The sequence below is a fragment of the Papaver somniferum genome, chromosome 2, assembly GCF_003573695.1.
Source record: "Papaver somniferum cultivar HN1 chromosome 2, ASM357369v1, whole genome shotgun sequence".
Classification (NCBI taxonomy): domain Eukaryota; kingdom Viridiplantae; phylum Streptophyta; class Magnoliopsida; order Ranunculales; family Papaveraceae; genus Papaver; species Papaver somniferum.
Genome location: NC_039359.1, coordinates 139,205,675 through 139,229,449, shown reverse-complemented (window position 1 = coordinate 139,229,449; position 23,775 = coordinate 139,205,675). Strand labels below are relative to the sequence as shown.

Genomic DNA, 23,775 nt, shown 5'->3' with positions numbered 1-23,775 from the left:
CCAGGTCCAATAACCCATTCCTATATCTTGCAGAAAAGGAATTCTTTAATGGAGCCTTTCTCTCTCAACACAGGGGATCAAAATTTGAAGAAGAAGAAGAAGTAGTGTGTATAAGAAGATAACATGAGAAGAAGAAAAAACTAAAATCAATCAAAAGAATGGGTAATAAGATAGCAAGAACAACACAAGTATCAGCATCAGAGTATTATCTACACGATTTACCATCTTCATATAATCTAGTACTTAAAGATGTATTAGGTCGCGGTCGTTTTTTCAAATCAATTCAATGTAAACATGATGAAGGTCTTGTTCTTGTTAAAGTTTACTTCAAACGTGGTGATTCTATTGATTTGAAGGAATATGAACGTCGTTTGTCTCAAATTAGAGATGTTTTTAGGTGTCTTCAACATCCTCATGTCTGGCCTTTCCAGGTTAGATCAATTGCCCTAATTTTTGTTTAATTTTTTTTGGGTTTCTGAAAAAAAACCTAATTTGTGAATTTCTTTGTGTTGTGTAGTATTGGGTTGAAACTGATAAAGCTGCTTATCTGTTGAGGCAATATTTTTTCAATAATCTTCATGATCGATTGAGTACAAGGCCGTTTCTTAGTCTTGTGGAGAAGAAATGGTTAGCTTTTCAGGTTCAGTTTTCATCTCATTTCTCTGCTAATTTTGAGATTGACTTTGAGAGTTTTGTTAATTTTGACAATGATTGACTTATTTGGTTTTTGATTTTTGTTTGTGTGAGCAGTTACTGTTTGCAGTGAAGCAGAGTCATGAGAACGGTGTTTGCCATGGTGAGGATTGATGGTAATATGTGAATAAAGATGAGATTTTGAACATTTTTGAATTTCGGTTGTCTATTTTGTAACTGAGGAATTGGTGTGGTTTGCTGTTTGTTGTTACAGGTGATATAAAATGTGAGAATGTATTGGTTACGTCTTGGAATTGGCTTTATCTTGCTGATTTTGCATCGTTTAAACCGACGTATATACCACATGATGACCCTTCGGATTTCTCCTTTTTCTTTGACACTGGTGGGCGGAGGAGATGCTATCTTGCTCCAGAGGTTAGTCGTACTATTCACATTACCATTATTTGTTTTGTTACTCCTGTTGGTTAGTTGTAATATCTGGGGTAACAGTTTTAGACTTCTGTGTTTGACCTGTCTCTATCTTAGTAACCGGTGTGTAAGCTTTAGAAAACTACATAAGTGTATTATCTTTTTCACATAGTTAGAGAATTGTAGGATGCCTTGTGTTGTGAACCTTGAATAAAAGCAGAGACAGTTTCTAAGGTTGAAGTTCTGTCTCAATTATAACTCTTGCTTCACTGATCCGATAAATTTACCTACTCCTACGTCTAATATTCACAATGATTTATGTATAAATGTGGTTTTGCATGTTCTGCTGATTGGAGTATAATTGTCCGCGCTGTTGATTGGATTAGTCTTGTTCTTGCATGTGTATAAGTAGTCTTGTTGTTCCACTTCCACTAGAATTGTCTTCAGCAAGATGGTAAGATCAATTTTAGAATGTAAATTTCATGTTCTAATGGAATGTTTTTGTCGTAATCCTCATTCCTTCCCAGATGGAAAATGACAACATGTGTTTCTGCTTACGTGTTCAACCATTTTGCTAGGTCTAGTCAATGGGTTCTTCTCAAGAATGGTTATAATTTTATTTATTGAGCTATTTTCTCGACATGGATCTTTTATTCAGTTTTATATGCTTCCTCTGCATTATCTACTTACACTTATCATTTTGGCTTACCCTATATTTGAACTGATTATAGGTTTTCTTGAGTGTTCTTAAGTAGTGAGGTGCAGAGTCTTGTTAATTATGAATCTTTGAATGACTATCCGTTTAAGTATACTCTAATTCGTAATGCAGTTTAAACTCATGCGAGTCACTAATTTGCTAAGCGCAAACAGAGAACAATAGTTTATGATCACCTCTGAATGGTTTCCTCCAACCTGATCCTGATCCGTTCCTAATACAAAAAAAAGGCCTGTCAGAAGTAAAGATTTAATATTCGTAGCAATCAATAGAAAATTCCTCCTTCAATACTATAGATACAAATATCTACTGAAGATGCTAGTGATTGATCTACCGTGACATTTTTCTTAGTCCATGCATCTTTTCTCCCGCAGGCACCACATCTCCCACATTATAATTTGGAAATAAGATTGTTACTTGAGAGAAATGTTTCACACACTAAATTTAAGTAATTGTGCGTAAAAAAAATGTTTTAGTACAGCATAGGATCTTAAGACTTCCATTGTGTGGAAAAATTGTATATCTAATGTGGTTTAGATGAAACTGTGGTCTGGTTATTTGTAAAACTATAATATTTTTGTTGGAAACTAAATTTTTTCTTATGACATATTTAGTTTTACTCGAAACTTTTTGTTGCTGTGTTAAACAATGCAATGATGAACTTTTCATCCTTTATTATTGTTAGATGATAATTTTAAATGTTTTACTATCTTTCAGAGATTTTATGAACATGGTGGTGAGGGGCAAGTCGCACCAGATGCACCTTTGAGTCATTCTATGGACATCTTCTCCGTAGGGTATGTATCATTTACCATTCTGACTCCTGAAGTATGTTGGGTTGTGTGTTCACATTTTTTTTTTTTTTTGTAATAGAGATGCTAATTAGAGTTATCTGGATTGTATGATGGCTGTACTCTGTATTAGTTCAAACTTTTCATTGCTACCTTTTCAGATGTGTTATAGCAGAGCTATTCCTTGAGGGACAACCTTTGTTTGAGCTATCCCAGCTACTTGCTTACCGAAGAGGACAATATGATCCTAGCCAATCCCTTGAGAAGGTGGCTCACTTCTTTCCCCACTACATAAGTGTCCTTACCTATTCCCATAAACTTTCTAATTTGTGTTCTCATACGCTTTCCTCACTTCTTTTAGAGGCCTATGTTATTTATTTTTAACGTTTCACAATATTAGCATTTATCTGCTTGGTAGCGTCATAATCCTATAGATTCAGTGTTTTCTATTTGCAGATCCCAGATTCTGGAATCCGCAAGATGATTCTTCATATGATTCAGTTGGATCCGAAATCACGACTATCTGCTGATAGCTACCTGGAGAATTACGCATCTGTTGTCTTTCCGTGTTACTTCTCTCCATTTCTTCATAATTTCTTTTCCTGCTTGATTCCCCTTGATTCTGATATGAGGGTAAGGACATAATGAACTCCTTAATATCTGAGATTGCTTTTGATTTGGATCATGAAGATACATTCTGTATATTGTTTGTAGGTTGCAGTGACACAGAGTGCTTTTCCTGATATACATAAGCAAATGAAGAACAATAGATTAAATGGAGAGATAAGGGGTGGAGTATCGCGCACATGCTCTCTCTCAGAAAGTGAGGATTCTCCCCAAGTGATGGAGGGTGCAAACCTAATCTTGAATTCACCAAAGGAGTCCTCAAAAAAGAAGGGAGAGCTAGATGAAGGTTTGTTCGGTAATCAGTTTCAACTACTTGGTGATATTTCGACCCTCCTTCAGGATGTAGAACAAAGAAATCATTCTTCCAATGCCATTCCCATGCTTGAAAATGCGAGATCCACATATGCTTCAGTTCTCAAGCGCTCCAGTAAGCATTCTCCAACAAATATTCTCAAGACTACATCGAAGGAGTTTCAAGGTAGTGATCATCCCGTTCTGAAAAAGATCACCAAGGGTGATCTGAAGGAATTATCCTCGAAGTATGACAGCCAGTCGGATACCTTCTTAACGCCTTCTATCCCAGTACTCGAACATAGTTTGAGCTGTGACGATATGGTTCTTATTGCATCACTGCTGTGTTCATGCCTACGCAGTGTCAAGCTGCCTCAGTTGAGGAGAGTAGCTGTACTTCTACTCAAATCTTGTTCGTTGTATATTAATGATGAGGATAGACTGCAGCGAGTACTTCCGTATGTCATTGCGATGTTTTCAGATCCTGCAGCAATAGTGCGCTGCGCAGCATTAGAGACATTATGCTATATTCTTCCCTTAGTTCGGGACTTCCCTCCTAGTGATGCAAAAATCTTCCCTGAGTATATTCTTCCGATGCTCTCTATGCTTCCGGATGATCCAGAAGAAAGTGTGCGGATTTGTTATGCAAGTAACATCTCGAAACTTGCTTTGACAGCTTACAGATTTTCTATGCAGTCGCAAAGTTTGACAGAGGCAGGGGTTCTTGATAAATTAAGTCCACCCTTAAAATCATCCGCTCGGCTGAAGGAGGGAAATGACACCCAACTTGTACAACTAAGGAAGTGCATAGCGGAGGTTGTTCAAGAACTGGTAATGGGTCCAAAGCAGACCCCAAATATCAGGAGAGCACTTCTGCAGGATATTGGGAACCTATGTTGCTTCTTTGGTCAGAGACAGAGTAATGACTTTTTGCTACCCATTCTCCCAGCTTTTTTAAATGACAGAGATGAGCAGCTTCGGGCAGTCTTCTATGGGCAAATTGTGTTTGTATGTTTCTTTGTGGGTCAAAGAAGTGTGGAAGAGTACCTATTACCTTATATTGAACAAGCTTTAAGTGATGCAACAGAGGCTGTGATTGTTAATGCATTGGAGTGCTTGGCCATGCTGTGCCAAAGCAGTTTTTTGCGTAAAAGGATATTGCTTGAAATGATAGAACGTGCTTTCCCATTGCTATGTTATCCCAGTCAGTGGGTAAGAAGGTTAGCTGTCACTTTCATTGCAGCTAGTAGTAATTGCTTAGGTGCAGTCGACTCTTATGTTTATCTAGCACCAGTTATACGGCCTCTCCTTCGTCGGCAACCAGCGTCTTTAGCTTCAGAAAAGTCTCTCATATCATGTCTCAAGCCACCAGTGTCTAGGCAGGTATTCTACCAAGTCCTGGAAAATGCACGGAGTTCAGATATGTTGGAACGTCAAAGAAAGATATGGTACAATTCGTCGGCGCAATCAAAACAGTGGGAAACTGCAGAACTGAACAAGAGCGGGGCAGGGGAGCTGAGTCCAGCGAAGAATCGGCCTGGTATGCAACCTGATTTACAGGCTCACAAACCCTTCAGCAGCTCTATGCAGCAGTTAGCGTTACCTGATTCTGAAGATGATGAAGCTAAGTTGAGAGCAACGGGGAGTTTTATGCATAACAGTGCAGTTGATATCCGTGATCCTCTGAGCTCAGAGAAGTTACAGTTTTCTGGTATTATTTCTCCACAAATTAATGATGGGAACAATTTCAATTGTGATCGACCGCCGGAAGGCATACCTCTCTACTCTTTTAGCATGGAAAAACGAAGAGGGGGGGCTACTTCTGCAATAGCTGATTCTCCACCACAGGCAGACTCCCTTTTGGTTAATTCATCATCGATGCCTTGGATTGATCCTGTTAACAGATCATTTGGTTTAACTGGTTCAGCCGTAGCTCCTAAGCTTGTTTCAGGATCTTTCTGCCTAACTGGTGGTTCTTCAAAGCAGTTTCAAACATTTGTTCGTGATTCTGAAAGCAAGGAAAATGAAAGTACCTATATTGGTGGCAAGTTTCAAGACATGGGTATTTCTGGAACTCTAAAAGGAAGCTCATTGATTAGTGTGGAAGATGTATCAGATGATGCGAGTGGATTGTTATCATCCTCTCGAGCATCTGCAATCCCAGATGCAGGATGGAGACCTCGTGGTGTACTTGTGGCACATCTCCAAGAGCATCGTTCGGCCGTCAATGATATTGCTATTTCAGATGATCATTGTTTTTTCGTTACTGCATCCGATGATTCTACTGTCAAGGTATGGGATACAAGAAAATTGGAGAAGGATATTTCATTTAGGTCAAGGCTCACTTACCCCTTGCAAGGGAGCCAAGCATTGTGTGCCACAATGCTCCAGGGTTCTTCTCAAGTAGTTGTCGGCGCACGCGATGGCACAATACATATGTTTTCTGTTGATTACATATCTCGAGGTTTGGGCAATGTTGTTGAGAAGTACTCTGGCGTTGCTGATGTAAAAAAGAGGGAGGTGGGAGAAGGTGCGATTCTCAGCTTGTTGAACTACTCCACTGAAGGAGGCCCTAGTCAGACTGTGATGTATAGTACCCAGAACTGTGGGATTCATCTTTGGGATACAAGAACAAACTCCATGGCTTGGATGTTGAAAGCGACTCCTGAAGAGGGTTATGCGTCCTCTATGGTAACTGGTCCATGCGGGAATTGGTTTGTTTCAGGATCTTCAAGGGGTGTGCTTACCCTTTGGGATCTGAGGTTTCTTGTACCGGTTAACTCGTGGCAATATTCTAGGGTGTGCCCCATAGAAAATATGTGTCTTCTCATCCCACAACCTAATGCTTCCATGTCCGCAACAGCAAGACCCCTTGTCTATGTTGCTGCAGGTTGCAATGAAGTTTCTTTGTGGAATGCTGAAAATGGAAGTTGCCACCAGGTATATGAATTAAAACTTGTCTTTGTTTTGTAATTTCTTCTCCATCTTAGGTAGTCTGAGTATTTATATATGATGTAGGTATTAAGACTGGCCAACAGTGATGGTGAAGCTGAAATGTCTGACCTTCCTTGGGCTTTATCGAGGCCAGCCAAGTCCAATGCAAAACAAGATATCAGACGAAATGTGAATCCAAAGTATCGAATCGATGAGTTGAACGAGCCCCCACCAAGGCTTCCTGGTATCCGTTCAATGCTTCCTTTACCTGGGGGGGACTTGTTAACAGGAGGAACGGACTTGAAGATACGCCGCTGGGATCATTCCAGGTTTAAGATCTTAATATTTATTTTCTTTGCCTTCTTTTTATATTAGATAGTAAGTTCACTGCGCTGATCAACTCTGTCAATTGTTGCTTTTGCAGTCCCGATCGTAGTTACTGCATTTGTGGGCCAACGTTGAAAGGAATAAGAAATGAGGACCTCTATGAAACTAGATCAAGTTTTGGGGTGCAGGTTGTGCAGGTATGTTGAATAATTATGACAGATTTAGCTTACACTTTATATAGTTGCATGATAAACTTTAGGACATTAACCAAGTGTTAGATCACAACTCTGGCTAGGCTCGTTAGACTAGCGTTAACTGATTTTCACTTGTTTGGTAAATAGGAGGTGAACAAGAGATCTCCAGCAACCAAGTTGACAACAAAAGCGCTGCTCTCAGCCGCTGCTACTGATTCTGCGGGTTGCCACCATGACTCCATTCTTTCTCTGGCTTCTGTCAAGTTGAATCAGAGACTTCTTATTTCAAGCAGTAGAGATGGAGCCATCAAGGTGTGGAAATAAAGCTTGTAGAATGATATTTGGATTGACTGATTGTATATAAATAGTGCAGTTCATTTAAAAAAACACAAATGTATAGTGTAACTTTTCATAATGTTCCATCTTATCTATAGCAAATGTACCCTAATTTACCCCATCAGCACAACATGTATAGTATGGTGGTCAGGTGTGTGCAGGGGAAAGTTGGGAGACTTGGTAACTGGAAAAGCCAAAAACAGCCTAATTATCTGCTATCCTCATTGTTTTTAGTTACAAATTCACCTTATTTGTCATGTTATGATCCTTGAAAATTAAAGGAGAGATGATTTCTGAGCTTTTCGTATACAAAAAAAGAAAAGATTGGTATTCTACTTTAGTGATTGTAGAGAATCTGGTACCGATTTGGCTACATGCCAAGTGCAAAATTATATGGAGTCTGAGAAAATAAAAATAAATTAAAAAACAAGAGAATAAAAACAATCAAGAATATCTAGTTACTATGATTCCCTCTAAACAAATCAGAGGAAATTTCAAATGGACAAGTATGCGAGGGAAAAACACGATTAAAGGATGGCTTTTCTTGGATATCTAGGGAAAGGAATCACGTCTCGTATATTGTCGAGGCCAGTAGCAAAAAGCACCATACGCTCAAAACCTAAACCAAAGCCTGACAGTCCCATAACGTCGCAGGTCGAGGTACCATTGGTATGGATCAAGTGGCAACCCTTGGTCCAGCATCCTTTTCTCAATGACATGGTAACGTTCTTCCCTTTGGCTTCCACTTAGCTCTCCAACCTTGGGCACTAAAACATCCATGGCCGCAACAGTCTTGTCGTCGTCATTAAGTCTCATGTAAAATGGTTTGATTCCTTTTGGGTAGTTGTATACAATAGCAGGTTTCTTAAATATTACCTCTGTCAAGTATCTTTCGTGCTCAGAAGCTAAATCAATTCCCCATTCCACTGCTTTCTCAAACTTGTTTTCTGTAACTTTGTCAAGAAGGGCTACAGCATCTGTGTAGGTAATTCTCTCAAACGGGGTTGACGAAACAAGTTTCAAACGATCAGTCGCAGTTTTGTCAAAATTCTTAACCATGAATTGCATATCATCAAGGCAGTTGTCAAGTAACCACTGGGATAGAAACTTAACATATGCCTCTGCACAATTCATATCATCCTCCAAATCAGCAAATGCTAACTCCGGTTCCACCATTCAAAACTCTGCTAGATGCCGTGATGTGTGAGAGTGTTCAGCTCGAAAAGTTGGTCCAAAAGTGTAAACGTTACCAAGGGCACAGGCAAGTGTCTCAACCTGGAGCTGCCCTGACACTGTTAAAAACGCTTGACGCTTGAATAATCAAGCTTGCCATCTTTTTGTGGCAGACGCATACCAGGGTTCCCATCTTTTTGATTAAATAAAGTTGTGACTTGAAACATTTCACCAGCACCCTCACAATCAATATTTGTGATAATAGGTGTCTGAACGTTAAAGAATCCATGCTTGTGAAAAAATTTATGTGTCTGATTCGAGCAACTGCAGATATAATATTAGTCCTTGGCCTCAGATGAAGATAATCTCTCAAAAACTCAAGACTAAGTTTAGTCTTAGGCAATGGATACTCTTTATTAGCAGCTGGATGATCCACGCCCCCAATTTCCAAAACCTGCTCCACCTCTAACTCAACACTCTGTTTAGTCCCTTCTGGTGGTTTCTTCAAGACTCCTTCAAGAAAAACACAAGTACCAGTAGCTTTAATCTGAGTTAACTCAACAACGGATGAATCAACAATGGCTTGTAGATTTGCTGGACAAGATCCATCGTTCAATTCAAGAAACGCAGAACCTTTCCCTTTGTCTCTTGTTGTTTTAACCCAACCACCTACTTTGATTTTCTCACCAGCTAAACCAACACCACCATCTGGACGGCCGATTATGTTCTTGATTAAGACTCTTTTGGAGAATTCTGACCATATGGCTGATGAGGAAGAAGAAGGAGGAAGGGTTTCAGCTGGGAGGGGTGTTGTTTCTGCCATTGATGAAGGGATTGCCAAAGAAATTGCATCCAGATGTAAATAAGCATGCTGAAGCCAAGTATCAAGAAGTTAATGAAGCCTATGAGGTATTTTTGTCTCGTGACCCAATTCTGTGTTTCCTTATATTAGATGAACTCATCAAAATTACTCAGAAAATGATGACAAGTGTTATGTATCTGCATAGACAACCGACTTTGCAAAATTACTCTGTTTATTGCATCAATCAGATTGGGTGGCCGCACTCAGAAGTAATGAAGGAATTTTCATGTTAAAGATCTTTAATAATCTTTCATCTCCAATCTAACAAAAAATACATATTAATGACAACCATGGCTCTTTTTTTTCCGTCTTTTGCAGGGAAAGGTTTGGTAAGTAAGATCTCAATGATGAAGACATCGAAAAAGAAGCCTGCTCCAACAGACAAACTACATGTATTCTAGAAACAATGGATCAGTGCAATCCTTGTGTTGCAGATTCTAAACTAAACTGTGACAATCAGAAGTCGCAGTTCTAAGTTCGTCTTTTAATTTTCTGAGTTTTTCGTGTACACAAAAATGGGATTCTACTTCAATACTTTCGCATCTCTTAGATTTCTTAACCCTCATCACTTTTTCAGTATATGTTGCTTCTAATCAACCATCATCCCATCAGATGATAGTGCAACACCTACTTGTCAAAGCTTCTGCGCACAAAACCCTTAATTATAAGACCATCATATGCTTCTCAATGAGCAAAAATCATGGTCGAAAAAGAAGAAAAAATGCAAAAATCATGGTCAAAAAAGAAGAAAAAAAAATAGCAAACCACGGCCATATATATTCCGTTACTTGCCATTCCCATACGACGTACCTGGCATGGCAACCATGCAGCATTGGCACCACTAACAAACCCGAGCTTCGGTCCTGTACGCTCGGGATGCTGCTCTGTTTCCTTAGGTTGAGGAATAAATACTAGAGCAGAATTTGGTGTTTCTTCAATGTGGGACAAATATGTAGAGTAAAAATAACAATCAAGAGTTAACCTTAAAGGTCTTTCCCTTTCCAAGGTCACAACTTCGACTCCTACAACACCTTTTTTCCCTGCCTTTTTCTTTCCTTGCAACTCTTTCTCTCGCTCTCATCCTTCATACCATAAAGTTTTTTTTTTAATAAGAAAGAAAAGATATTCATTCATATGCTTTAGAAAAGGTTTACATTGAGTTCATCTCTAATTAGAGATTTCAACCGAAGTGGGAAATCTGAGTTCCAAAATTCATCAGCTCTAAAATTTCTAGCTCTCTTGGCTAGACTATTTGCTACTTCATCACAAAAGTGCATTTCCAACTTGTAAAACTTTCTAATAAGCTCCTGCAATCATTGATTACATTATTATTTCTCCAATTAACAGATCCTATATTACCATTGATAGCATTTACTACATTCAGACAATCTCCTTCTAAATGTAGTTTCTGAACTGCTTCAGCTTTTGCCCACCTAATAGCCTGACGAAGCCTCAGCCTGCTTCATGTAGTTTCTCCTCTTACCATAAAGTTGGGTGGGTCGTATCAAGATTATAGCCCGTCACAAAAAAAACTAAATAATGGAAATCCTTGTAGAAATTCTGGTACCCATTTGGCTCCAAGTGTGCGTAAGCTTCAATGGAAACTGAAAAAAATCAAGCATTTTAGTGAATAGGAAAACAGTAACACTGACCTACCCTCTTAGCTTTGATGCAGCTGCACTCTAGTAATCTTAAGACTATCTAATATACATTCAGCAATCTTATTCAGACTTATTTTCAGTGCAGCTATTAGACGACATCACAACACACAACAGATGTTTGTACTAAGTCCTCACAGAGGAGCCAATACAAGAAAGGAAACTCCAAATAAGAAAGGAAACCCCAAAATATTGAGGAGACTTGTGGAAGCCTCTTCCTCTGCTCCTTTCCTTTCTACCCAAGTTAGAGTTTTTGTTTAAAATCTTGATTTTCTGTATTTTAGTCTGGTTTGTTTCCCCCTCTGAACTCCAATGGTACGTCACAGTGGTGCTAGAGCTGTTTACTTATTAGCTCGAAGGTCTATTACTTGGAAGCTACTTGAAGATTCTGATAGTATAGTAAGTTGATCTCGATTCTAGCTTCAATTGCTTCTGTTTCTATTGAAATTTATTAATTTGCAGTTTTGTTTGTCCTTACAGTTGAAGAATTCATTGAGTCGTCGGGGGTTTATATCTGGAATTCAGAATGGATATGTTAATTCCGAAAGTGAGTATATATTTACTTGTAGTTTTTTCTGTTCATTAGCTAAGTTTGGGTTAATCATGTTTCTTTCTTTTTTGTTATTGATTCATGGGTTTTGAATATGAATTCAGTAAAACCAAGAGGTGGAGGTTTGAGTGGAGTTATTAATGGAAATTGGTCTGCCAAGAGATCAATTCATGCAACTGGTATTCACCGTTTCTTCCTTTATAACAATAGATATGCAAATTTCTTATTTGGGTCTTCTTTTTTCTCTGCCTAAATGTCATTTTCTGCTCATTGGCTCTTTTAGGTTCAACGTGTATGTATTCCAGAGACTACTACGATGTATTGGGAGTGAGCAAGGATTCAAGTGCATATGCTGTAAAGTTTATTTTCATTCTTCGCTAGGCTTTTTCTTTTTCGTACTGTACATTCTAATGTTAACCATGTTCTTATGACTGTTTACGTGTTGTTTTCATGTCATTGTTCACAACTCTGTTGTTATGTGTTTGGATGATTTTTTAGGCCGCAAAGAAATTGCATCCAGATATAAATAGGCATGATGCCAATGCTGAAGCAAAGTTTCAAGAAGTTAATAAAGCCTACGAGGTATTTTGTCTCGGAAGTGATTTTCGTTTCCTTATATCAGATGAACATGCCTGCATAGCTTCTTGATTGATGAACTCATATACTCAGAAGATGATAACAACTAGTATCATCTAACATGTCTGTAGGTTTTAAAAGATGAAGAAAAGCAATTAGTTTATGACCAGGTGCCACTATTTGCTTCTTTTCGTTTCTTTTAATAGATGTTTAAGAATGCTACTTCTTTGAATAGGAGTGTTTCTAGCAGAAATTATTGTTAGAAACATGTCTGCGATGAATGATGTTTTTAATTTTCTATTGTTTGATGCAGTGTCATGTAACTTGTGGCTCTGAATTTGTAAAAGACCTGCTAGATATAAAAAAAGGATGAGATTTCTGATTTCCTGGGCGCAACACTCTGAAACAGGCATGGCCAACCAAAAAAAGGCAAAAAAAAAAATGGACTGCCACCAAAAAAAAAAAACATGACTACCACTGGCTATTGACTCATTGAAAGTCCCGGGCATGGCTGACCATGCATGGCCAACTTCTAGCAAGACCAAGCCACAACACCTGTACACTTGGATTGCTGGTCGGTTGGCCTGTGCTCGGGTATAAGTATCAAAGGAGATCGTGCGACCTAGTCCATGTGGGACTAAATTCTAGTGTAAAAATAACATTCAGGAGTTGAATCTCCTTTTGTCTTAAAGGTCGCGAGTTCAATCCTTAAAACAACCATTTTAAAAAGATAACATTTCTTCCTCCCTTCTTCTTTCCTCATACTCTCTCACTCTTTCACCCTTCGTAGTTTTCTGCTCAGAAACACAAAATCGATTTCAAAAAGAAAATTAGGTTAATGGGTTCTTCTTCTTCTTCTTCTTCTTCTTCTTCTTCTTCTTCTTCTTCTCCAGATTCATCCGCAAAAAGAGTTGATGGAAAGGGTATAACAGATGATATTTGGTCTGAAATCTTTCTTCATCTTCCTCTTAATTCAATCTTCAAATTCAGGTGTGTTTCAAAGGTATGGCTATCAATACTCTCAAACCCTTATTTGATTAGTAAATGGTATCAACTCAACTATTTATCACTCCCATGGGGATTAATTCATTATACTGTTGGTTATGTCAGAGACCATCCCTTAGATAACAACAAATTGAAGAGATTTTTTACAATTGCATATCCTAATTCACATTCAGATTTCATATCTCATCATCAAACTGGGTTTTCTTTTAGCTTTCTAAATTCAATTTCCCAAAATTCAAATCTTTTCGTCATAGGTTCAAGCAGTGGTTTAGTTCTGTGCACAACAAGTAATCAGACTACTTATTATGTTTGTAATCCACTCACTAAAAAATGGGCCTTACTTCCTCCAACACCACCAAGAAAATGCAATCAGGCTGTGACTGGTTTCGTATGTAATGATGAATATTGTTCATCCTCACATCTTTCTAAGAGATATAAGGTTATCCTTATACCAAAGTTTAGAGCTGCAGCTGAAGAATTTGAAGTTGAAATGTTTTGTTCTGAATTGGGTGAATGGAGTGTCGTTGATGTTTCATGTCCTCAAAATGTTACTTGGGATTTCTCCGTTTATAACAATCTTTTTGCCCATAATGGGGTTTTGTACTGGTGTCAAAAGTGAAACCGCAGTATTCTAGCTGTTTGTGTTAACAGAAATACCAACGATGGTACCTGTGAGAATGAATGTAGGGTGATTGATATGCCTAACTGAGCAATGGATGGTGATGATATGTACTGTTTAAGTGAATGTCTCGGGGAGTCGGAGGGATTGGTTTGTTTCGCTAGGTTCAAGGATACGGAGAAGAGTTTAAGTGTTTGGGTGCTTGATGGAGACTGGTGTATGTTGCACAAGGATATTCAACTTCATGATTGGTTTGCAGAAATATAATCTCAGTTTTCTGATGGATCAGTTAGTTTGATCAATGAAACGGAGCTTGTAGGTTTTAGTCCAGTTGACAAAAATGTGGTTATACTAAGTTCGGAGAAGTACGTTTGGTCATATAACATCAAGACCAGGGTATATGAACTGTTATGTCATCCTCATATGACTAGCTCAGCAACTTTTGAACCAAGGCTACAATACTTCCACCACATTCTTAGAGTGACACATGGTTAACTTGGATGTTCGAAAGGTAATTAAAGTTGTCGCGACTATTTCTATTTACTTGTGGGTATCAGTTTAGGCCTGTTCATTTTATTGGTTCTCTGTTAATTTCACTCCATCCAAATAATTGTTTGTTCTGTTCATGCAATTCCTTGTTGAAAATTCAGAATCTAATGTTTGATGCTCTGCATTGCCCTTCCTTTCTTTTTCTCTTCACTTTCATAGGCGCATAATGTAAAGGCGTGGAATCTAAACACCACCATCTGAACTACAGTTTTTGTCAGGTTTATTTCTAGGTTACATTCCTATAAATAAGGCGTGAAGTGAAGACCATCTGGAGATTAGATTGAATGTAGACATAAATTAGATGCTCACAATGACTTAATGAAAATATCTCTTTTGGGAATTTAGGTTGACTTGAGCAGGTGTTCCCACACTTTCAGAGCAAGCATCACACTTGTTTTTTCTGTTTAGTGTTTAGCAAGTATAATGCATCTGAGTATTTGACAGGCATGGGATCAATCATTCTGTAGCTACACTAAATAAATCTTTTGGCAGGGGAACATCTCGTTATTGCAAGTCAATGATTATTTGGCTAGCTTCATTTTAATTCTAACATGCTCCTTGATTTCTTGTGTACAAAAGATCCGCTTGAATAGATTTATCACCTGGTGCAAGTCAATGATTGTTTATCCCCATTGAAGTGTTATATTCACTACTCCTATGTCCCCCTGTCTCTTCTGTTGTATGGTATGCGTTGTAAGTTTACCTGTTATGATCTTTTGGTGCTAGATTTTAAAAATTAGTGTCTTGTATCTGGTGTTTTGGCTGTTGTTTGCCCTTACCTTCTTTTTTGGTGACTCACTTGTCTTATCAGGATTCGGTGAGTCCGAATGGTTAATCTGTTGGCTAGAGAACACACAGGACTTTAAGCTTTTGGTCTCTTCTGAAGGACTGATGTTTGCTGCACCTAGATATCAAAATGTAAGGAAATTTTTAACGAATGCAATGTTAAGTTACATAACTTGTGAAAGTGGGTATATTTGCTGATCTCTGGTGCCTGTATTTGGTTTGTTTACTAAGTTTATGGGTATATTTCAGAACCAACCTGCATTTGCCTTTTAGGACTTAAGTTATCTGTAGCTTATATGAAAAAGGTTTTAGGGTAGCTGTTGTCTTAGGCCATGAAGGTGGACACGAAACAGTTATACCATCATCAAAATAGAGACCGAAGCTATATGACTTATTGGAAAATTTAACATCTAGATATCTTTATTTTTGATCAGTAAATGTAAAACTATTATAGAAAAGCCTACCAGAGGTAAGCAGAGAAAGCTCTAAAGAGCATACAACCCAAAGACGTAACATCTAGATATCTATATGGATTTAAATCTGTAATTGTAGTTTCTCAAATAGATAATGTTTTTCAAACCAGTAGTCTCGTCTCGTTCTTGACCGTGTCCATGGATTTAGCTGTAATGGTAACAGTTCTGGTCAATGGACAAAAACCAAGTGACAAGAATTCAGTGAAAGGCTAAGCAAGGTGAATTGTTGTAATTGATGTTCTATGATTTTAGTTTTAACATATGCACTTTCTATTATGTACCTTTAGCTTTAAGACATATTTTGGCCAATGTCAATGCTGGTACATGTATCATATGCGCCAGTAGGCACTTGTTCAGTGTCAGACGCCACACTGAACCATTGCATGCAGTAAGTTGTTTTATAGATTAAAATCCATGTCAACATACATTGGTGGGTGAGAAAAAAACAAAGATTCTTGAATTTGTGGTGCCAACTCCACTACCACCAATAAGAAGTTAAGAACATAGTAGAAGATCTTCATGGATAAGAGATATATCCATCTTAACTCACCAAATTAAAATGCCATCTTCACTAGTCTTGCATTTTTAATATAACATATTAATAGCAAACATGGCTCTCTCTTCTCCATCATTTGCAGGGAAAGCTGTGACTCTGAACTTACAATCAGATTTCCCAGCCAATGTTAGATCCAGCAGCAATCGTGAGATCTCGATGAGGAAGACATCGGCAAAGAATCCTGCCGTTTCTTCTGAAAGTCCTTGATATGGTCCAGACCGTGTCAAGTACCTTGGCCCCTTTTTTGGCGAGTCTCCTTCAATCCAGATGAAACTAAACTTAGAGCTTTTGGTCTCTACTGGAGGACTGATGAAGGACTGATGTTTGCTGCACCTAGAAATCAGAATGTAATGATATTCTTAACGAATGGAATGTTAAGTTGTTTATCAGGCATTGCGCGTAAGAGTATGCCATTTTGTATCACAATTTATTAGAGGCGTCTGATATGCTAAAATTGATAAAATACTTTGGTTAGCAGATGTACCGCAACCTTTTCAAAGTGGACTTAACACCTTGAAACTGATTTTATTTTTATACTTTCACCTGGGAGCACATGGTGTTCTTGATTCTTGTTTATGTGAACACAATTTCAATTTGTCGGCATCATGATGTTTAAATGTGTACTTTTCTTCGATTTTTGTTCTTTGTTGTAGTTTGTATTCCTGGCTAAATTGGGGCCTATGGATTTCTTCATCCACCCAATTGAAAATGATAAGGGATGTCTAAAGATTGTAAAATTACTAGATTAATCTTAAAAAATCTTTAATTATTCTAACACAAATACAAATACAAAATCATAACTTAATTAACAAATACAAAATTATTAATCAAAACTCAACTTCCATCAAAATTAAAACTAAATCCTAATCAATCACAAACAACAATTATAATCTAATTTCCTTTTGGTTTACACAAAAAAAAAAACACCCAAAAACAGACAATTCAAGTGATTGAGGTAAATCTCTTTAACCCCTTCCTTCTAAGAGATACTCTACAATGATTTACCTCTAAAACTTTGAAATTCGCTCATCAAGGTATCTGAAAATCACCCAGAATCGGTTTATATATAAACCATAGTAATCCGATTTTGAAGCTAATCGGATTTTATTGTGAACCTACATACCCCGATTCTGAGTTGTTGTGATGAACATCAACTATAATCGGATTACGTTAATACACAAATCAACCGATTCTTGATTCATGTTCGGATCATTTTGGACCATATGTAATCCGATTGTTTAGTTGAAAATCTCTGTATCAAATAATCGGATTACATTATACTCCATACAAACCGATTCTGAAAAAGCTGCAACAAACTACTTCAAGAATCGGACTTTATAAATAAACTTAAAGTCCGATTCTGGAACAAATTTCATGAGTCCCAAAAAAACAAAACCACTTTCATTCATTAAGCTTGGTTCAAGTTTGCAAAATACAATATAAGAAAGCGACAAAATATAAGCATCCGATAGATCAAGTTTTTAACATAAGGAAAATAATCATTCCAACAAATGAAGACCCTCGAATTGATCCGGATCGATCAATTCCTCCCATCGCCTCATGTTGGCATCGTATTTTTTAAGCCACTCCTTTGTGAGCTCCGAGACCTCATTTAACTTATCTACCAGTGGTAATGGACAATCATCACGTACTCTAAGACCGATATAATGTATGTTGTTATGGTTGAATAAAACAATTCTCCGATCCTTAAGTGATTCATCCCAAATGGTGTATTTTGGTGCGTATGTATAACATGATCCCTTACCAAATAGATGAACAACACAACTCCACGTTTCCGCCAAGAGATGACCACATACATACATTTGCATCCAATGCTCTCGGGTCATTGGTCCATTCCCCTTTGGCCCTTGTACTCTAACAACCATTTCTTCAAAAATCACTTCTTTCTCTTCTCTTGTTTTTCTTTCCTTCATCATCTATATGTAAAATTCCTTGTCTTCTTGTAGGCGCAAGGCCATCATCTTTCTAAAATATTGACACTGGGTTAGGTTCTCATCGTCCGCCAAACTTATATGACTTATTTGTTCCGATGCAACGTGATAACCACAATTCCCATCCGCATCCACGTCGTCGGTGGATAACACATAAGGCTTAATGATTTCAGGAAGTTTCGAGTAATACTCCTCAAATATGGTGTAACAAGTTCGATGGGGTCTACCTCGTTCATCCCTAGGCGTGTTTCCATCACCAAGAGCGGCCCTTAGAGTCACCATAGAACCCTTTTGTCTTGCTTCTCCCTTACATGCACGTAACCTTGATACTCTTGTTGTACTCGCTTGAATCTCTTGAGAAGGAACGAATAGATTGTTTGGCGCTTGACTCTCTTGAGTAGGAGCGATTGGATCCTCATGTTGCGAAGGAGCGATTGGATCCTCATGTTGCGAAGGAGCACTTGTCCCGCTTTCTCCCTTTTTTGGTCGACCCCTTTTCCTCTTAGCCGGTGCCTCTTCATTCTCAATGTGTGAAGGAACTGGTTGAAACATTTGTCTTGGCTTGTGCGCTACTTGTCCCGCTTTCCCCCATCTTCGGTCGACCCTTTTTATTTGGAACCTTGGTATCTTCATATTTAGCGTCTTCATTCTCATGTCGACAAAGAATTCTTTTATGACTCAATAACGGGTTTTTTCCGGTACTCATTGCAACCTTAAACTCTTTTCTTTCTTTCTTCCTATCCATGTTGGTAGGTGGTCTTCCCGTCGGCGGTAGCACCGTTGGTTCTCCGACCGGTACCATATGGGGGTTCGCGGCTAGTTTTAAGTCGTACATCAAAACTTTTCTTCCCAAGCCATCCTTTTTTGCGAATTTCTCAATGATTTCCCTTTCAATATCCGTGTCCACAAAGGATTCGAGTGGTTCTTCGGTTGGGGGTGGTTTGAAAGTAAGTTGCTTCCAAAACGGATCAATGATTTCAAAAGGAATTCCTTGTTGGTACTTCGTGACGATCATGTGACGACACAGAAATCCGAAGGACGTCATCGTCATACATTTGCATTCAATTCTTCTTCTCCCATTCTCCTTATCCACATAATATTTGTAATCCTTCATCATAGAAATGATTGCCCAGTGAGACACCGTATAATTTAAATTTCTAATCAACCGATGGTGTTCCTTGTAGCTTGTGTTGATTTTCATCCTACTCTCTTCCATTTGAGCGGTTATCTTGATAATATCGGCCTTGGTATATTCATGGATGGCTTCTTGTAATATAACCACGGTGTTTTGGCTCCCTCGGAGCAAGCTTTTCAAACGTCCATGAGATCCTTCCGCGATACTTATCGCCTCATTCTTGTAATGCATGTGTTGGTACGTGTAAGCATACACAAATTTTTCCTTGTACGGATCCAAAAATTCCTTCAAGCAATAAACCACACACTTCTCATAATATTTCTTCCATAGCCCACTAAAACTCTCCAAGTAGGATTCGAAGTCGGTCACGGACATTGAGTGTACCATTAAATCCCAATGATGTTGAAAATCCTTCCATAGTAACCCATTCGCTTCATACTCCGATTGCCTTTTCTTCTTTTCCGACTCTCTTTGTTCCGGAGTTAGTTTTTGAAGACGCTCATCTTCGGCCTTTTCACGAGCGATGCATTTTTGTGGCTTTGTCTTTTGGATATGACCCCTACAATTACTTCTAATATTGCATTGTATGTGCCATGTGCAAATAAAATGCTTAGCGTCCGGAAAAACCACTCCAACGGCATTCATTAGTGCTTAGTCCTTATCCGTTACTATGATCCTCGGAGTTTGATCGCCACGGTATATCTCCTTCAAGGTCTCTAGCATACAAATAAAACTCACATCATTCTTCCGATCCATAAACCCCCATGCTACCATGAATGTTTGTTTGTCGGAAGTATGGCAAGTAATGTTTAACAACGACATATTGTACTTGTCGGTCTTGTATGTACAATCTATTAACAAAACTTGATAGAAGCATTGTGCCAACTTGATCATCTACGGATGCGCCAAGAAAATACGAGTCACTTTGCCTTCCAATACTTGCTTCCTCATTGTGTATCTGTGTTGATCGGATAACCATTGAGATTGTTCCATAACCGCTCTACCATCCCATGACCTCCTCCTAAAGGCTGCTCTTACCGTGTAAATTTTCCTCAAAGTGGACAAGTTATTCTTATCATCCTCCTTAATCTTCCTAAGGATGTCACTTGGTTTACACGCTTTCATCGACCTCACCGTTTCCAATTGATGTGGTTTCAATCCACAAATGGCCGCGTGTCCAACAAGAGATTCCGGATCATCATGATTGTGACAACCATTCATCACTTTAGAGAACTTGTATACCTTACTACCATCGGGTCTCTTGGGTATATTAACTATAATCTTAAACGAGCAACCATACTTCTTTGATTTAGTAATGTATTCCCCTGTCGTCTTCTTCACGTACAGTCTTTCCTTTGCCCAGTGACTTTCTTGCTTTCCATCTCTCTCACAAACAATTTCCAAACGATCTTCATTTGAATGACGGCCTAAAACTAAGGCGCATTTGATATCTATTCCCTTGTCTATAAACCATTGCTTTGCATCATTCCTTTTTTTCCATTCCAAATCGGTGTAATAGTGGGCGGAGGTATCAACACCTATGGGTTTGGGCTGATCTTTGTCGAACGCCGCAACAATCTACAACAAATATCAACAAGTTGATGATTCAAAATCGGTTTGTATGTTACAGTCGAATAAACCGATTTTCCACAATCGGTTTATATGTGCAACTATAAAGACCGATTAAAGTTTTGTGTAAAAAATTTCAAAGTCCACAATCGGTTCACGTCTCGTGTCATATAATCCGATTGTTGTTCACATTTATCCTGGAATTTTAAGAATCAGATTACATATACACGAAAATAAACCGATTGTCCACTTACCTGATTATTCAAGTTAAGGAATCGGAATATACACATCACCAACATAAACCGATTTTGGTCACGTACCCAACTCCCCAAAAATTTACTACAATCGGTTTATATGGTGATGAACAAAAACCGATTATGATACCCAATTTGGGGATTTTACACAGAATCGGTTTATGTGGTGTTATCGAATAAACCGATTCTGGAAAACTATTTTGAATGTTTTTTCCTTTTTGGGCGATCGAGACGTGCAAATGCATGTTTGTAGATCGTTACAACTCATACCTGTTTATTAGAAGCATTATCACCTTCTTCTTCTCGACGAATTTGTTCTTGTGCTTGAATAATATCCTCAAGCATTCTTTCGTTGACATCCTCTTATTCTTTCAAAAAAATATCCAATTCGGTAGGATCGAAATCATGATAATCTGATGCACCCACTTCTTCATCACTACTAGAGTCTTCATCATCAGTATAAAGTTTCATTTTGCTAACAAAAATCACAAACCCTAACTTTTTCTTTTTCCCTCTCCTTCTTCTTTCCCTCCAAACCGTAAAAGAGGAAATGAATTTCTGCTCTAATCCTAACACTATATTCAAACTCAAACACTAATTAATTTAACCAATACTAACTTAATTAATCATCACTAATTTAATAAGGGTATATTAGGTATTAACAAAAATAGTGGTTAAGGGGTTTCTAGAAATTACTTGTTAGTGACTCTATTTTGTCATGTAGCTATAGACCCCAATTTAGCCAGGTTTGTATTTTTCAATGATGATGCTTCAACCTGAACAGTTTTATGCTTCCATGAAACTCAAAACACCAAGAATTGCACCCCCAGAATTTAGTTGTGTGACTGATGAAAATAATTTCAAAATTAAAAAAAAAAATGGCAATCCACTGTCGTGATTCCATCATCATTCTCTGGGCATGTTGATGATGCTTCAACCTGAACAGTTTTAAGCTTCCATGAAACTCAAAACACCAAGAATTGCACCCCCAGAATTTAGTTGTGTGACCGATGAAAAAAATTTCAAAATTAAAATAAAAAATGGCAATCAAAATTAAAATAAAAAATGGCAATACACTGCCGTGATTCCATCATCATTCTCTGTGCATGGGAACCAACAACATTGCCACCACCAACAAATTCAGGCCACAACTTCTGTACATCCTGAATTGCTGGTCTGTTGATTTGGGTTGAGGTATAAAAAGTAGAGCAGAATTTGGGATCTCTTCAATGTGGGACAAAAGTATAGAGTAAAAGTTAAAGCTCTTTTTTTCCAAGGTCAAGGTCACATGTTCAATTTCTCATGCTACCAAATAAAAATAAAAAACATTTATTTCCTGGCTTTTTCTTTCCTTGTAAGCAACTCTCTCTCTCACACACATCCTTCGTAGAGTGAATTTGGGTCGTATTAGTGTCGTTAAAATGAAAAATGAAAATTTGTGCAGAAAATCTGGTATGGAATTGGCTCGAGCAGAAGATTCAAATGGAAACTGAAAAAGTCAAGCTTTCAATGAATATGGAAACGGTAACATTGACCTACCCTCTTAGCTTTAGTGTTGATGTAGCTGCACTTTAGTTAGGGTTGTTCATGGTCGGTTTTGGTTCGGTTTCTAGCCAAATCAAAACCGAAACCAATACTATCGGTTTCTAAAAATCTAAACCAATCCAATCCATTAATCATTGGTTCGGTTTCTTAATGGTTTTAGCCGGTTTCGGTTTGTTTCATTGGGTTAATGGAAAACCGACTATACGTCAGTTTTCTGAAACTGACAGTTCAAATCCTTAAAAAAAATAACACAGTTGAATTTTTTTAACCTACCTGCAAAATGTAATTAACACACAAGCGTAGTTCATAACTCAAGTTTATAAGCATAGTTCAAAACATAAACATTACAGATTCAAAATACATAAACTCTAAGTTCTGCGTGCTCCAAATTCCATATTCAAAGTGTGAGATGGACGGGGTAGATTAAATCTATCTGATTTTAATCAATGGCCTATACTTATTGGTTTCCATTGGTTTCTGGTTCGATTTTTAGGTCAAACCCAAACCGAACCAATAATGTCGGTTTTCAATTTTTTTTACCATAACCAATCCATAAGTAAAAATGGTTTGGTTAGATTTCTTCCTTATCGGTCCGGTCCGGCGAAAAACCGAAACCATGTTCAACTCTAACTTTAGTAATCTTAAACATGAGATTACTAAAGGTTAGCATCGACTGCGCATCCAGTTGATTTCGTGGACAGTCATTTTTTCTACAGAAACCGTAAATGGAAGGCCAATCTATCTATTTACTGAGATGTTGCTTCAATGCCATACAGTTTCAGATTACTATACATAAAAATGCACATGTTATGTGATAGCTTATGGTTCTGTTCATATATCCAATTGTCTAATAAAAGAGAAACAAAGACAAACACTAGTGGTGGAGTTAAGGTACAAAATGAGCAGCAGTTCATACTGAAATATTACATCAAGTTCCCCTGACACAAAAGAAATTCAAAACAACGTAAAGGCTAAAAAATAAATTCTCTAGTAGTATCCTAAACAACAGGAAGCTGTTTTATTATGCTTCAAAAAAAAAAAAAAAGGAAGCTGTTTTATATAAACTCGTGACTAGAGAGACTCGAACTCTTAACCGCCTAAGAAAAGGAATTCAGAAATTGCGCGTTTTTCATTTTTCACTACCTGTACAGGATGGGCATTGGTTGGTTTAGTCCCACAGCACCTATATTACAGAACATAGATCGGTTTAAATAGCCTGAGCTTTGCAATTAGCTC

General features: G+C 37.9%; 2 protein-coding genes and 1 pseudogene across 3 annotated transcripts; 2 read left to right on the top strand and 1 right to left on the bottom strand.

Moving 5' to 3' along the window:
* The first annotated feature begins 37 nt into the window (after positions 1-37).
* On the top strand, positions 38-7,559 carry LOC113349265 (serine/threonine-protein kinase VPS15-like). 2 transcript variants are annotated; one of them, XM_026593204.1, is made up of 11 exons: positions 38-431; positions 518-640; positions 751-796; positions 908-1,068; positions 2,495-2,574; positions 2,730-2,835; positions 3,025-3,201; positions 3,283-6,426; positions 6,505-6,749; positions 6,845-6,944; positions 7,089-7,559. In XM_026593204.1, exons 1-11 carry the CDS (start codon positions 159-161, stop codon positions 7,263-7,265), a joined length of 4,632 nt encoding a protein of 1,543 aa, XP_026448989.1. In that variant the 5' UTR covers positions 38-158; the 3' UTR covers positions 7,266-7,559. The 2 variants fall into 2 exon arrangements, with proteins under 2 accessions (XP_026448989.1, XP_026448990.1); XM_026593205.1 differs by lacking the exon at positions 38-431 and having other exon boundaries at positions 751-809.
* Positions 7,560-7,804: 245 nt separating this feature from the next.
* LOC113352068 lies at positions 7,805-9,273 on the bottom strand (annotated as a pseudogene).
* A 1,199-nt stretch (positions 9,274-10,472) lies between these two features.
* LOC113349264 (chaperone protein dnaJ GFA2, mitochondrial-like) lies at positions 10,473-12,546 on the top strand. Its single transcript, XM_026593203.1, has 7 exons — positions 10,473-11,369; positions 11,451-11,517; positions 11,625-11,699; positions 11,804-11,874; positions 12,019-12,102; positions 12,228-12,266; positions 12,410-12,546. Exons 1-7 carry the CDS (start codon positions 11,283-11,285, stop codon positions 12,467-12,469), a joined length of 483 nt encoding a protein of 160 aa, XP_026448988.1. The 5' UTR covers positions 10,473-11,282; the 3' UTR covers positions 12,470-12,546.
* The last annotated feature ends 11,229 nt before the right edge of the window (positions 12,547-23,775 follow it).

Bases quoted from the DNA above. Each gene is read 5' to 3' on its own strand.
- LOC113349265 (XM_026593204.1), top strand. From the start codon at position 159: ATGGGTAATAAGATAGCAAGAACAACACAAGTATCAGCATCAGAGTAT. The intron at 432-517 runs GTTAGATCAATT...TGTGTTGTGTAG, and splicing joins CTCATGTCTGGCCTTTCCAG to TATTGGGTTGAAACTGATAA. The intron at 6,427-6,504 runs GTATATGAATTA...TATATGATGTAG, and splicing joins AAAATGGAAGTTGCCACCAG to GTATTAAGACTGGCCAACAG.
- LOC113349264 (XM_026593203.1), top strand. From the start codon at position 11,283: ATGGTACGTCACAGTGGTGCTAGAGCTGTTTACTTATTAGCTCGAAGG. The intron at 11,875-12,018 runs GTAAAGTTTATT...ATGATTTTTTAG, and splicing joins AGGATTCAAGTGCATATGCT to GCCGCAAAGAAATTGCATCC. The intron at 12,267-12,409 runs GTGCCACTATTT...TGTTTGATGCAG, and splicing joins AGCAATTAGTTTATGACCAG to TGTCATGTAACTTGTGGCTC.